The 14,225-nt window shown below is 45.2% G+C and overlaps 1 protein-coding gene across 4 annotated transcripts in view; it reads right to left on the minus strand.

Moving 5' to 3' along the window:
* Window positions 1-14,197, minus strand: part of taf5l (TAF5-like RNA polymerase II, p300/CBP-associated factor (PCAF)-associated factor) — a 28,228-nt gene extending 14,031 nt beyond the window's left edge. For all 4 annotated transcript variants that reach the window (XM_080200080.1, XM_080200078.1, XM_080200081.1 and 1 more), the window contains exons 1-4: window positions 14,037-14,197; window positions 12,419-12,563; window positions 6,104-6,208; window positions 1,087-1,811 (exon numbers count right to left, since the gene is read on the minus strand). In XM_080200080.1, the coding sequence (XP_080056206.1) occupies window positions 1,087-1,811; window positions 6,104-6,208; window positions 12,419-12,560 (972 nt within the window). In that variant the 5' untranslated portion in view covers window positions 12,561-12,563; window positions 14,037-14,197. The remainder of the gene's footprint in view (window positions 1-1,086; window positions 1,812-6,103; window positions 6,209-12,418; window positions 12,564-14,036) is intronic.
* Window positions 14,198-14,225: the final 28 nt, after the last annotated feature.

A 14,225-nucleotide genomic window follows, 5' to 3' on the forward strand; every position in this document is an offset into this window, starting at 1 on the left:
TAAACGGAATGGTTATTCTTGGAAACATCTCACCTGCCTGCAAGAGTCCCACAAGCCCCACACAAAGGACAGCACGGTAGCACAGTGCTTAGCACAATGGCCTCACTGTGCCAGGGACCCGGGTTTGATTTCAGCCTTAGGTGACTTGTGGGTGGAGTCTGCACGTTCTCCCCGTGTCTGCGTGTGTTTCCTCTGGACGCTCCAGTTTCCTCCCACACTCCAAAGATGAGCAGGTTATGTGCATTGGCTATGCTAAATTTTCCTTTAGTGTCAGAGTGATTAGCTAGGGTGAATACGTGGGGTTATGAGGGGAGGGCCTGGGTGGGATTGTGGTCGATGCAGGCTCGATGGGCCAAATGGGCCTCCTTCTGCGCTATAGATTCTATACATCCTATTAATGACACAATACGATGGTTGTTCTGCCATCCCTGCTGGGGGAATACAAATGGAAATTTAAAGGGCAACTTCCAGAACCCAATGAAACTTCGAGTTCTCAGGATGTCTTACAATCGCTAGTGATCAACTATCAAACAAGCCTTACGTCAAACTTTATATCGGCTGCTAAATTTTTTTTAAATTATTCAAGGGATGTGGGCATTGCTGGCTAGGCCAGCATTTATTGTCCATTCTTAATTCCCCTTGAGAAGGAGGTGGGGAGCTACAGTGGGCAGCCTGGAGACACAGTGGTAAGCCTGCTGCCTCTCAGCTCCATGAACCCAGGTTCGATTCCCGGCTTGGGTCACTGGCTGTGCGGAGTTTGCACGTTCTCCCCGTGTCTGCATGGGTTTCCTCCAGATGCTCTGGTTTCCTCCCACAGTCCAAAAGAAATGCTGGTTATCTGCATTGGCCACGCTAACTTCTCCCTCAGTGTAACCCGAACAGGTGCCGGAGTGTGACGATTAGGGGATTTCAGGCGTTTCAATGCAGTGCTACTGCAAACCTAGTTGTGACGCTAATAAATAAACTTTAAATTTTTTTGAACTGCTGCAATCCCTGAGGTGTAGGCAAGCCACAATGCTATTAGAGAGGGAGCTCCAGATTTAGCCTGTCATCACAAAACCCAGGGAGCACGAAGACCTTCCATACCTCATCATCCAGGATATCACAGGCGAGGTTGATCCGCGAGACATCCACCTGCTGTGGTCCGAATTTGAGCTTCTTCGACCTCAAGCTCCAGAGTTTGATGCAAGAGTTGTCGAAACCAGCACTCAGCAGCTTGTTGTCCGGTGAAATTTCCGCAGTGTTGAGTAACTTCTCTGTGTTATAAAAAGCGTAGAAACAAATGGTCGTAAGAGAGGGGGGTCCATCTTTTACCCGTTTTATAGTGTCCTGCAACATGTCCAGCGCAGCTTCGTTCTGCAGCACAGTAGAGGGCAGCTCGGAGGGCTCCATGCCCACTCCCTCGCTGCGAGATAGCGTGCCAACATTGTACAGCTGGTAGCCTGTCTGCTGTGAACACTGCACGTCCAGCTGAACCCGAGAGGCGAGAACTTTGCACAAAGCACTATTGTTGTCACTCTGGAGGTAGCGGAGGAGATAGTTGTAGCTTTCTTCAGTAAGGCTGAGAACATATTTGTTTTCTATCAGGCTACGGAGCTTAGAGTTTGTATAAATGTCCTGGCTGTTCAGAGTAGTCCGTAGTTGTTCCATGATGTCCTTCTGATCTGTATTTTGTAGGAACATCCCGTGGAAGCGGCTGTAGAAGCTGTCTGCTGCACTCTTCAAACCACTGTGCACCATGTCAAGGTGGAGGTAGATGAATAAGGGGTAGAGCAATTGTTTCACTTCTTGGCTGTACTTCGATTCAGTTTCTGGAACCAGAAATGTGATAGCGGTTAGAACTCAAACTTTATTTTTCCCCAATATTCAAAGGCAGTAATCTCTGAATTACTGCTGGCACCGTGCACAAGGAAGAACCAAATCAGGAGTATCGAGCAGATGAACACGGAGCTGGAGAGAAGTACATGGTGGTATATTCCCACAAGGGAGAAATGTAGAAACTAGAAACAGGAATAGGCCATTCGGCCCTTCACTCCATCTCAATATCCCTTGATCCCTTTAGTCCCAAGAGTTATATCTAATTTCTTCTTGAAATCACACAATGTTTTGGCCTCAACTACATTCTGTGGTAGCGAATTCCACACATTCACCACCTCTGGTTGAAAAAATTTCTCCTCACATCAATCTGAAAACCCTTCGCCTCAAGTTATCAAAGGTCGGGTAACCAAAGCTCCCTGTGTGACAAAGGAGATACAAAAAAAAAGCATGAGAGATGTCAGCTAGTTAACCAGGCTGAATGTAAAAAGTTCAGAGGGGAAATGAAGATAGAAATGAGAGAGGGACAGGGTGTGAGAAGAGACTGGCAGTCAACATAAAAGGGGAAACAAAAGTCTTTTATAAAATAAACAGGCATTCAAAAATAAGGGTGCAAGGATAAACCCAGAAACGACAGTCTAATCAGTTTAACTCTAATGATGGGAAAGCTGTTAGAAGAGAGCCGGTGGATGTGGTCTTTCTAGATTTTCAGAAGGCATTTGACAAAGTACCTCACAAGAGGTTATTGCAGAAGGTCAAGGGACATGGAGTTGGGGGTAGGGTGTTAGCGTGGATAGAGGATTGGTTGTCAAATAGGAGGCAGAGAGTGGGGGTCAACGGGTGCTATTCGGATTGGCGGATGGTGACTAGTGGAGTGCCCCAGGGGTCGGTGCTGGGGCCTCAGCTTTTTACCATTTATATAGATGATCTGGAGGAGGGAACCGAGTGTAGGGTGTCGAAATTTGCTGATGACACCAAGATTGGGGGAACGGCAAATTGTGCGGAGGGTGTGGAGAGTCTGCAGAAGGATCTAGATAGGCTGGGCGAATGGGCCAGGAAATGGCAAATGGAATTTAATGTTGGCAAGTGTGAGGTGGTCCACTTTGGTAGGAAGAATGGTAGGAAGGACTATTACTTACGGGGTGAAAAACTGCAGCAGGCGACGGTGCAGAGGGACCTCGGGGTCCTTGTGCATGAGTCGCAAAAACCCAGCTTGCAGGTGCAGCAGGTGGTCAGGAAGGCAAATGGGATGCTGGCCTTCATAGCGAGGGGGATTGAATATAAAAGTAGGGAGGTCTTGCTGCAGCTGTATAGGGCATTGGTGAGGCCGCAGCTGGAGTACTGTGTGCAGTTTTGGGCACTGCACCTGCGCAAAGATATTTTGGCCTTGGAGGGAGTGCAGAGGAGGTTTACTAGGCTGATACCGGAGTTGAGGGGGTTGAGCTATGAGGAGAGGCTGAATAGACTGGGCTTGTACTCGTTAGAGTTTAGAAGAATGAGGGGAGATCTCATTGAGACGTATAAGATGATGAATGGGATGGATAGGATAGAGGTCGAGAGACTCTTCCCGCTCAAAAAAGACAGTAGGACTAGGGGGCACAGCCTCAAGATAAAAGGGGGGCGGTTTAGAACGGAGTTGAGGAGGAACTTCTTCACTCAAAGGGTGGTGAATCTCTGGAATTCTCTGCCCGTTGAAGTGGTGGAGGCTGCCTCGCTAAATATTTTTAAGACGCGGGTTGATGGGTTTTTGATAAGAGAGGGGATTAAGGGTTATGGGGAGAGGGCGGGAAAGTGGAACTGAGCAGTGACAGATCAGCCATGATCTTATTGAATGGCGGGGCAGGCTCGAAGGGCTAGATGGCCTACTCCTGCTCCTATTTCTTATGTTCTTAATAACATGGGACCAATTTAACAGTCACTTGAACAAGACTGGATTAAGGAAAGCCAGCACGGATATGTTAAAGGCAACTTGTGGTTAACAAACTGATTTGTCTGGGAGTCATGATTGGGAATGCCGGCGTTGGACTGACGTAAACACAGTAAAAAGTCTGACAACACCAGGTTTTAGTCCAACCGATTTATTTGATAATACTCACAAGCTTTCGAGGGGACTGCCTCTTCGTCAGGTGAATGGAGAGTTCTGGCCTCAGATCTCCAAGAAGATTGCGCATATCGACACAGACTGCTTTATATGCTCTGTCTGAGGCCAGAACTCTCCATTCACCTGACGAAGAGGCAGTCCCCTCGAAAGCTTGTGAGTATTATCAAATAAATCGGTTGGACTAAAACCTGGTGTTGTCAGACTTTTTATTGTCTGGGAGTAACAGAGAGGGTTGACAGGGCAATGCAATTGATGAGGTGTACACAGACTACCAAGTGGCATTTGATAATAGCCACATATTAGGCTTGCCAGGAAAGTTGAAGTTCATTCAGCTTAAGGGATAGCGGCAGCAATAGACAGGTAGTTGGCTAAGTGACCGGAAAAAGATAGCTGGTAACTAAATGGTTGTTTTTCAGAATGAGGAAGATATACAATGGAACTCCCTAGGGGTTGGTACTAGGGCCATTGCTTTTCTTAGACTATATTAATGACTTAGGACTTGGGTACAAAAAGGCACAATTTTGAAATTTGCAGAGGACACAAAACTTGGAAGCACTGCAAATTGTGAGGGGGGGGAGTGATGGGCTTCAAGACAAACATACAGGCTGATAGAATGGGCAGACACATGGCAAATGCAATTTAATGCAGAAAGGTGCAAAGTGAGGCATTTTGGTAAGAAGAACGAGAAGAGATAAACTGAAACAAAGCGTACAATTCTAAAGGGGTTGAAGGGTCAGAGACACCTGGGGGTATATGTGCACAAATTAAAGGTGTCAGGACAGTTTGAAAAAGTAGTTAGAATCCCAGGTTTTACAAAGAGAGTTAGACAGTACAAAAGCTAGGAAATGGAACCTTGATAAAACACTGGTTTGGCCTCATCTGGATGTGAAGGTTTTAGAGAGGGTGAAGTAAAATGTGTGAGAATGGTTCCAGGGATGAGGATCTTCAGTTATGTGGGCAGACTCAAAGCGGCTGTTCTCCTGAGCAAGAAGGTGAGAGATTATTGGTACAGGTGATCAAGATCATTAGGGTGCAGACAGAGTATAAAGGGTGCAACTATTTCCGTTGTGGAAGAGCAAGTACTAGAGCATACTGATTTAAGGTGAATGGCTAAAAGACCAAAGGGAGAAAAAGCATTTTAAACAGCAAGTAGTTAGGATCTGGATTGAACAGCTGGAGAGTAGCATGAAGGCAGATTCAATTGTGGCTTCCAAAAAGAAAACTGGATAAGCACCTGAAGGGGAAACAAATTGCAGGGCTCTGGGGAAAAGGGTCAGTGGGGACTTGATAACCTGTTAAGACTTGCATTCCAACCTATATCTTGTAAAAGAGTCTGTGTCTATATATGCCCTATCTGTGAATCCAATCCTTCATTCACCTGATGAAGGGGCAGCGCTCTGAAAGCTCATGCTACCAAATAAACCTGTTGGACTTTAACTTGGTGTTGAGAGACTTCTTACTGCACCTACTGCATTCCAACACCTGCATCTCCACATGGTGTATGAGAATAGGGCCTGGGTGTCATTGTGGTCAGTACAAATTTGATGGACCGAATAGCCTCCTTCTATCCTGTAGAGATTCTATGATTTTAAGGACACTTACAATGATCTGGTAGTTTTAAGGTCATCCATTAATGATGCTACCATTTATTCCAGAGTTATTTAACGAATTGAATTTCCCAATTGGAGTGGTGGGATTTCAATTGTCTCTGGATCATGAATCCAGGCCCCTGGATTACTAAATTATCAATATCTCCCAAGCCCGTGTTCTGAACTTGGGTTGTAAGATTCAAACATTACAGCACCATTAAGTCAGTGGTACCTGTTCAATACCTTCCTTTTGATTCAAGCATTGCCCAGTAGCTATTTGACTAATCTTGAAGACAAAAGGACTAACTTCAAATAATACTATCTTTCATGTAAAAGTTTGTCCAACACATGCACATATTGTAGCTTTTTAATGTGATCTATTCATTTCAGAAAGGGTACCAAGCAGAGAGCAAGACAAACTAACTCTGTGCATGGACAACTTTACACAAACTACACACACCCAAACAGGTGCCGAAGTGTAGCGATGAGGAGATTTTCACAGTAACTTCACTGTGGTCTTAATATAAGCTTATTTGTGATACTAATAAATAAACTTTAAAAACACTTTAAACATGTGCCTGCTTCTGTCCAAACTTACCGAAGAGGAAGGTTTTCAGGCGTGCAAACTGTATTTCATATTGATTAGGATCCGCTTGACAAGGTGCTGCAGACACCACATTGGGAGAACCAGATTCTGCCTGAACTGTTTTTGAAAATATAAAATGGATGCGATCAGCATCAAGGACTTGGCACATATGGTAAAGACAAACATGGCAAATTTCCCATTTGAAAATAGATGCATTGACAAGCTGAGATCATTTGCTTTATCATCATGTTTCTGTTTGTAACCCTGGAAGGCTTAGCCATGGAAATGTCTTAGTTCTCAGAGGCAAAACCCAGACAGTTAATGATTTACAATGGACTCCATTCTTATTTAGAATGAGAGTTGATTGCTACTGTACAAAATAAGGCATATTTGCTATTGTTATTGTGTTGTTGTATTAAGGATGGCATATTCACTGCTGAAATTGTGTTATATTGGTTTGTCGTTCTACAATTTATTATTGTGAAACTGTAATGTATTCTGGTTTGCAATTCATTATTGTGAAAATTATAGTGTATTTCTGATTTGTATTTGGATGAATTGTTTTAAATAAACAAACTGATAAGCTGGGGCCATTTATAAAAGGGACAAGACCAATTCAGCTGGTACACAGATGACATTGCAATTAACTGGAGCCAGTTTGATTAAGGAGTGGCAAAGACAATTTCTTACAGCCCAAAGTTGCAATTTTTCCAATCATCATCGACAGGAAATATTTTGCCACAAATAGCATGCTAGTGCATATATATGCAAATAAAATATTTAATATACAAATCTCACACATGCACACGTCACTATTATATTACACTCCGGTTGATATATGATACCCCTTTATTCAACTGGTTTTCCACAGACTGTGTAAACTGGTGGCTGGATTGAGAAGAGTTCTGCAGTTTCAGTCTGCCCATGATAGAAATGGCCTCAGAACACCAGCAGATAGTTGAGGCAGCATTTTCAAAAGTTTATTATTTGCACGGATTCTTGCTAATCCCCACCTCATCCCACCCTTCCTGGTTCTGGACTGAAAGCTGAAGAACCTGGCACTGACTACACACACCTCTTTCTGCCCAGCTGCCCCTCAATATGGAGATATAGCAGAATAGAACGCATACAGTGCAATACTGAAAGCAGCTGAATGTTCCTTGGACATATTTGAGCAACCTGACATCTTACTTGCCATGGTCTAACATTCCACTTGCCCAAGAGCATTTAAAAATGTCATAATACAACTTGAAGCTTATGCCTGTGGGTTGCGAGTCCAGTACCATTAATCATTTGTTCCTGGAATAAGGAAGACAAACGCAAAGCTGTATTACCCATCCAAACTTCTCCATTAAGATTCAACCACTTCCCCAAAGAACATTAGGCCACCCTGATCATTTGCTGCATTAGGTGCACAAATTACCAGATTAACAGAATTAAATCGCTGTGGCACAATTTGGACTCGTGACTTATGGGTTGCTAGTCCAGTACCATAATCACTAGGCCATAACACTCTACTGGGGGCCATACAGAGAAACAACTTATACATCTCGTCAAAATGTACCAAAATCCTTTTTTTGCTACTTTCTATTTAGTGCTACCCCACGGCCATTTTTAGCACCTGCGTACATCTTACTGTGACTTATGCTCATAACACGGGACATGGGTGAGGGTGGCAAAGAGACTTCCAATGGGTGGCACAATGGTTAGTACTGCTGCCTCAGCACCAGGGGCCCAGGTTTGATTCTGGCCTTGGGTGACTATGCTGAGTTTGCACATTCACCCAGTGTCTGCGTGGGTTTCATAAGAACTAAGAGCAGGAGTAGGCCATCTGACCCCTCGAGCCTACTCTGCCATTCAATAAAGATCAAGGCTGATCTTCTCATGGATTCAGTTCCATTTACCCGCCTGCTCACCACAACCTTTAGTTCCTTTATTGTTCGAAAATTTATCTATCCTAGCCTTAAAAGCATTCAATAAGGTAGCCTCAACTGCTTCACTAGGCAGGGAATTCCACATATCCACAACCCTTTGAGTGAAAAAGTTCCTCCTCAACTCAGTCCTAAATCTGCTCCCTTTATTTTGAGGCTACACCCCATAGTTCTAGTTTCACCCACCAGTGGAAACAACTTCTCTGCTTCTATCTGATCTATTCCCTTCATAATCTTTTGTTTCTATAAGATTTCCCCTCATTCTTCTGAATTCTAATGAGTACAGCCCCAGTTTACTCAGTCTCTCCAGTTTCCTCCCATATTCCAAACATGTGCAGATTAGGCAGATTGTCCCTTAAATGCCCCACAGTGTATAGGTATGGGGAATTAGTGGGATAAATATGTGGAGGTATGGAGATAGGGTCTGGGTAAAATATTCTATTAGAGAGTGGGTACAGACTGGATGGGCCAAATAGCCTCCTTGTGCACTGTAGGGATTTCATGGTTCAATGATAATCCACAAAAATGGGATAGATTGAAACTATCTCCAACAGAGACAGGCAAGCTACAGCTCAAACGCAAGGTGCACTTTCACATATTATCTCATTCAAGTCTATTAAAACCTTTGTCTGCAATAAATCCTTGCTTATATAGCCCAGTGGGTTGAGTCCACTTCCTCAGTTTACAATGGTGTGTATTATGTACGGATAATGACATGGAGATGCCGGCACTGACCTGTCCCGAACGCTTGTGGCATTTGCTACAAATAAACCTGTTGGACTTTAAGCTGGTGTTGTGACTCTTCTTTCTGCGTGTACGGATAATCACAGGACTCAAAGTAACACCACTTCGCAATGTACAGTATTTTGCTTTTATCTTATTGCAGTTTATATTATCTGGCATCTCTTGGCGCTAACATCAACTCATTTGCTCAATTACTTTAGGACTATAGATCTTTTTACAATCAACCCCAGCTTCCAATATAAATCATGCCCTTTTAAGTAGAAACATTACACCAAATTCAGTATTTTAAAAATTAAGAATTATCATGCTCATTCCTCTAGGAGTTCTGATTGCCCAATTACAACTGTGTGGATAATTATCCCAAATTGCATATCACGAGTTAATTAACATTTCAAAAAACTCCTCATCCCACTTATTTTGTTTTTAGCCATTACACCTTTGTGAACTAACACTCACTATAGCTGCTTCTATACAGCTGCTTAGCCCCAATTCTGAAGAAAAAGTGATTAAGTAGCTACCATTCTACTGCTAAGGTAAGAGGACTGCAACTTGGTAAGACTGCACAGTGGTTAGCGCTGCTGCCTCACAGCGCCAGGGATCTAGGTTCAATTCTGGCCTTGGGTCACTGTCTGAGTGGAGTTTGCACATTCTCCTCGTATCTGCGTGGGTTTTCTCCCATGATATACCGGTTAAATGGACTGGCCATGCTACATTACACAGTGGTGTCCCAAGATGTGTAAGGTTAGACAGATTAGCCATGATAAATGTGTGGGGTTACAAGGATGGGGCAGGTTGGAGGGCCTGGGCAAGATACTCTGTCAGAGAACCAGCACATACTTGATGGGCTGAATGGCCTCCATATGCACCGTAGGGTTCTATGACCACAAGGAGTTGTTCTGCCAGAATCCAAACAAGAATTCGCATAAAACCCGTCATGACATTCCTAACTGAAACTTTAAGCCATAAAACTGGTTCCAATCTCTTTTTATGCACGCCATCAATGATGGAGTGAATGTGGAAGGAACTGGGGTGATTATAAATATAGCACCAAGTTTTATTTATACAATACCACTAATGTAGTAAAACGATCCACCAGAGAGTTAGCAAACAAAATTCAACACTGAACCAGATATTAGGGCAAATGGCCAAAAGCTCAGTCAAAGTCACAGAATTTTAAGAGGGAAAGAGCAGAAGATAGTCAGGGAGGTCTTGGAGGACAATTTCACAGCTTTAAGGTCTTGGCAGCTGAAGACACGGCTACAAAAAGGGGAGTTAATCAAAATCAGCTTGCTCAGGAGGCCAGAACTGGACGAGTGCAGAGATCGCAGAAGGTTATCGAGCTGGAGGGGATGCGTAGATAGGGTGTGGCAAAGCCACAGAGGGATCCGAAAACAAGGAGGAAAATTTTAAAATTAAGGACTTGTTTAATCAGGAGTCAACGGAGATTAGTGAGCACAAGCTATTGGAAAAATGGGATATGGTGTAAGTTTGAATATAGACAGCAGAGCTTTGTATAAGCTCATGTAATGGGAGGTAGAATATGCACAGTCAGCTAGTAGTGCACTGGAAGAATCATGATTGATTTGATTTATTATTGTCACATGTAATGGGATACATTGATGAGTGTTGTTTCTTGCGCACTCTATAGACAAAGCATACTGTTCATCGAGTACTTAGGGAAAAAGGAAAGGAGAAGGTGCAGGGCAGCATAGTGGCACATTGGTTAGCACAGCTGCCTCAGCTCCAGGGACCAGGGTTTAATTTCCAGCCTCGGGTGATTGTCTGTGTGGAGTTTGCACATTTTTCCCATGACTGCCTGGGTTTTCTCCAAGTGCTCCGGTTTCCTCCCACACTCCAAAGACATGCACATTAGGATGATTGGCCATAACAAATTGCCCCTTAAAAGTCAGGGAGATTAGGAGAGTAAATACGTGGAGTTACGGGGATGGGAGCTGGGTGGGATTGTTGTCGGTGCAGGTTCAATGCGTCAAATGGCTTCCTGCTGCACATTGATTCTAATATAGACTGGGACATGATTGCGGGTTGCTGCAGCAGATGAGCTGACACGGAGATGGAAGTAGGACGTCTTAGTAATTGGTGCAGAAACGTGATTAGAAACTTGTCCTTGGATCAAATGTGGCACCAAGGTTGTGCACAAATTGCTTCAGTCTCAAACAGTTGCCAAGGAGAGGGACAGAGGCAGGGTGAAGACGTTTGAATTACTTTGGTCATCCCAATGTTTTGTTGAGGGGCAACTTTTGATCATCAGCACCTGCCAGACAAGCATTCTGACAATCGGAGACAGTGAAGGGGGGCAATTTCAGAGCTGGAGCAAAGGTGGGTATTGTCAACACATGTGGAAAATGCCACAGTTCTTTCAGATTTGCCAGTGCGCAGCGTGTAGATCAAAAATAGGAGGGAACGAAGGACATATTCATTGATCCCTGGTGGATACCAGAAGCAACAATGGGGGTGGGGGAGGTATTCCAAGGGCAAAGAAGTTGGAATTTTTTGCGGAATGTGGCCACGATGGCAGATTTGGAGGAGAGGAACAAAGAACCAAATAAAAGAGAACACCATATATTATCACCTGTGAGACATGGTGCAGCAGTAATGTCACTGGACTGGTAAGGCAGAACATCAGGCTAATGCTCTGAGGACGGTTCAAATCCCACCACAGGAGCTGGTGGAATTTAAATTCAATTAATAAATCTGGAATTATAAAGCTAGGTTCATTACTGGTGATCATGACAACTATCATCAATTGTTGTGGAAGTCCATTTGGTTCACTAAGGGAATCTGCCATCTTTATCCGGTCTGACCTACATGCGACTCCTGACCCCAATAACGTGGTGAACTCTTAATCGCCCTCTGAAATGACCCAGCAAGCTATTCAGTTCAAGGGCAATTAAAAAAGGCAACAAATTCTGGCCTTGCCAACAAGGCGTACGTATCACAAAAAGAAACTAACTGGAAAACAAAAAGGGCCATTGTGTGGGCAACAGTTTAATGGGAATAAGTTTGAAAGAGCAAGAAATGGGTCTCATGGCCAAGAACAGGTTAAGGATCATGGCAAAGGAAAATCTTTTTTTATTTGTTCCTGGGACACGGGCATCGCTGGCTGGCCAGCATTTATTGACCATCCCTAGTTGCCCGAGTTGAGTGTCAACCACAATGCTATGGCTCTGGAGTCACATGTAGGCCAGACCAGGGAAGGAAGGAAGATTTCCTTATCTAAAGGGACATTAGTGAACCAGACGGGTTTTTCCAACAATCAACAATGGTTTCATCAACATTGCTTCAGTGAATTCTTAGTTTCAGATTTTTTTTGTTGAGTTCAAATTCCACCATCTGTCGTGGTGGGATTTGAACCCGAGTCCCCAAAATATTAGTTGAGGTTCTGGGTTAACAGTCTAGTGATAATACCGCTAGGCCAGCGCCTCCCCATAACATCACGCAGAGTTCACAGCAGAGGCTTAGGTTATTCAATCCACCCATTCAGTCCATGCTCCACACAGGTCTTTCCCTATTCTATTTACTTCACATCACCCATAAGCATAACAAGGAGCTTAATTCTGTGTGATACTGTTACCTAGTCCGCAAAGTAAGCTACAATGATTCACATCATTCCTGGAATTGGTCTTTTATATACCTGTTAAGTTAGTTGCCATTTCCTCCGCGGTCTGCGAAAACTTGGGTCCTTGCTTCATGGCCCCGTCGGAGTCTACATATTGTCTTCTTCGGAGGTAGTGAGCCACTGCAGTCTGAATCTGTTCTGTACGCACTCGCTTCATGGTCTAATTGTGAACAGGACACAAAAAAAAATCAACATGAAGGGCAGTATACACTGTCATACTTGCAAGGCTATTGGGTTATAAATACATTTACCAGGCTGATTCTGGGGATGGCAGGACTGATGTATGAAGAGAGATTGGCTAGGTTAGGATTGTTTTCACTGAAGTTTGGATGAATGAGGGGGGAATCTCAGATACTTACAAAATTCTAACAGATCTAGACAGAGTAGATGCAGGGAGGATGTTCCCAATGGGACTGTCCAAAATCAGGGGTCATAGTTTGAGGATTATGACCTCAAACTATGACCCCTGATCTTTTAGAATGGAGATGAGGAGACATTTCTTCAGCCAGAGTGGCAAGCCTGTGGAATTAATTACGACAGGAAATCATTGATGCCAAACATTGAAAGTATTCAAGAGATGGCTAGATATAGCACTTGGGGCAAACAGGATCAAAGGTTATGGGGAGAAAGCTGGATAAGGCTATTGAGTTGGACAATCAGCCATGGTCATGATGAATGGCGGAGCAGGCTCAAAGGGCCAATGGTCTCCTCCTGCTTCTGTTTTTCTATGTAACATTTCTACAGTTATCCATCACCTGAACTGCAGCCTTTCTGTTTGAGACCTTAGTTCCCAATGAAACTATCATTCTCCCACACTGTGACCATTCACCTTGGTACGGCCCTCGGCTCCACCCATCAGGCATCCACCATGGCAGAGATCAAGGTTTAACCCTTCAATGCCTAATGTGGCAGAGAGGCAATAAAGCTCCACTGCACCCTATTCACATCAGCTAAAACCTTCATTATATGGGTTCAAAGGGGGTTGCGTTATCCAGGTCAGGGGTTGGGCAGAGGTTGCATTACTTGGGTTGAGGGGGAGGGGGGAGAAGAAGGGGAACCCAGGAGGTGGGGTGGGGGAGAAAGGGGTACCTGGAGGAGAAGGGAAAGGAGGTGCGGGGGCGGGGGGGGGATGTTGGAGAGGGGGGTACCCAGTTTGGTGGGGGAGGGTAACCCAGTTTGGAGGGGGGAGAAAGAGGGAGGGTACCCAGAGTGTGGAGAGGAGGAGGGAATACCCAGTATGTGTGTATGGGGGGGGGGGGGGTGGGGGTGGGGTGCAGGATACCCTGTGTGTGTGTGGGGGGGGAAATACCCAGTGTGTTTGTGGGGGGGGGGGGTACCCAGTATGTGGGGAGGCGGACCCAGTGCGTGCAGAGGTACCCAGTCTGGGGGATACCTCGTATTGGGGGTACCCAGTGTGGGGGGAGGGGGTACCCAATTGGGGTAATACCCCGGGGAGCGATTGAGTTCCTGGATGTGTGTATTTGGCGGGGGGAGGCTCCCCGGTGTGCGTCCGTTCCCCCTCAACACCCCCCGGGTTGATGTGAAGCTGCTGTGGGCCCGGAGCCTCGGGCCTGCCCGCCGCTCCTCCTCCTCCTCCTCCTCCTCCCTGGGTCCGAGGGGAGGGGGAACTTACTGCATGACGGCCGCTCGCTCACACCGCGCTGAGAAGTGGGGAGTCAGTCCGGCAGGCAGGCAGGCAGGCAGGCCCGCTGGCGGCCCCGGGGCTCGGGCTCGGGCCTCAGGCCTCAGGCTCCGGCTTCAGGCCCGGGAGCCTCTCCGCCGCTTTGGCGCCTCGGCTCCGCCTCATGCTGATTGGCTGGGT

The sequence above is a fragment of the Carcharhinus amblyrhynchos genome, chromosome 12 (assembly GCF_965287045.1).
Source record: "Carcharhinus amblyrhynchos chromosome 12, sCarAmb.v2.hapA, whole genome shotgun sequence".
NCBI lineage: Eukaryota > Metazoa > Chordata > Chondrichthyes > Carcharhiniformes > Carcharhinidae > Carcharhinus > Carcharhinus amblyrhynchos.